Raw genomic sequence first — 991 nt, 5'->3', positions numbered from 1 at the left:
CTCTTCCAGTTCTTAGGTTGTTTTTTTAACTAACTACTGCAAAACTTCTGCCATCCAAACACGCTCAGTTATTTTGCAGTGGTGTTTGAGCACCTACCTAGCTGTGAAAATTGACTGTAAATGTCTGTAAAATATAGTATAAAGGTAAAACAGTAATACCACTATGAAAATACTTAATGGCAATTCCGATCCAGAGATGATACCCGGTGTTCCCACAGCTCTAGCTATTTTCCCCATAAACCAGTTAGTTACCTGCATATATTGTGAATAAATGGCATTTTACCAGACATTACCTCCATCTGCCTCTTCTCAGCAGCTTCTGCGAGCTGTCTTCTTTTTATTTCCTAAAGAAAATGTGAAAGACAGAGAAATTCTATTCCAATGCAGTCTGTACATTCTTTTGAAAGTCTTGTTTTAAAAACACGACTGAAACGTATCATGCGAACTGCCATGAAATGCCAACGTTAAGCAAATTAGCACCATCTTTCCTTCCACTGCCAGTGTGCGAGAACAAAGTGTTTTGGGTGACTAATGTGCTGGAAGAGCAGCTGATGACGCATCCACAGTCAAGCCCCACCAGAAATCTGCGCTTGGCTGTCTGTATTACACCTTCACTCCACAAAACTCGGACTGGAGTGGGAAGGCTCGCAGCGTGTGTCGTGGCCTTCTGCAGTCTGGAAAGGGGAAAGCTCGCTCTTCCAGCCAGACTTCTCCCCCACAAAATCCCCCCGTGAGGGGTCCAGGGGTTCCTACCGCGCCGGAAAACGTCACCCTGCGTGGGTTGGTTAGAAGGCAGCATCGCTGGGCACTGGAGAGACACGATCAGTTTTTTCTGGCTAAAACGAGGGTCATCTTGGCCTCGATTCTGGCACGAACCCCTTCCGCCCCCGGTCTCCGCGCCAGCGCCCACGAGTGAGCCGTGGGACAGCACGGGTGAGGCTGCGGGGTGCCCCGGCAGCTGCCCCCTTCCCCGCCCGGGCGGCCGGGGGCC

The 991-nt window shown here is 49.8% G+C and overlaps 1 protein-coding gene across 1 annotated transcript in view; it reads right to left on the bottom strand.

The window, feature by feature from the left end:
• The window catches only part of SVIP (small VCP/p97-interacting protein), a gene marked incomplete at its 5' end in the record, with an annotated part of 2,775 nt that extends 2,437 nt beyond the window's left edge, over positions 1-338 (bottom strand). Inside the window, one exon of the mRNA XM_010144889.1 lies at positions 294-338. Coding sequence (XP_010143191.1) covers positions 294-338 — 45 coding nt within the window. The remainder of the gene's footprint in view (positions 1-293) is intronic.
• Between the last annotated feature and the right edge of the window lie 653 nt (positions 339-991).

The sequence above is a fragment of the Buceros rhinoceros genome, unplaced genomic scaffold, assembly GCF_000710305.1.
Source record: "Buceros rhinoceros silvestris isolate BGI_N320 unplaced genomic scaffold, ASM71030v1 scaffold5781, whole genome shotgun sequence".
NCBI classification, from domain to species: Eukaryota; Metazoa; Chordata; class Aves; order Bucerotiformes; family Bucerotidae; genus Buceros; species Buceros rhinoceros.
This window is presented reverse-complemented; position numbering and strand designations above follow the sequence as displayed.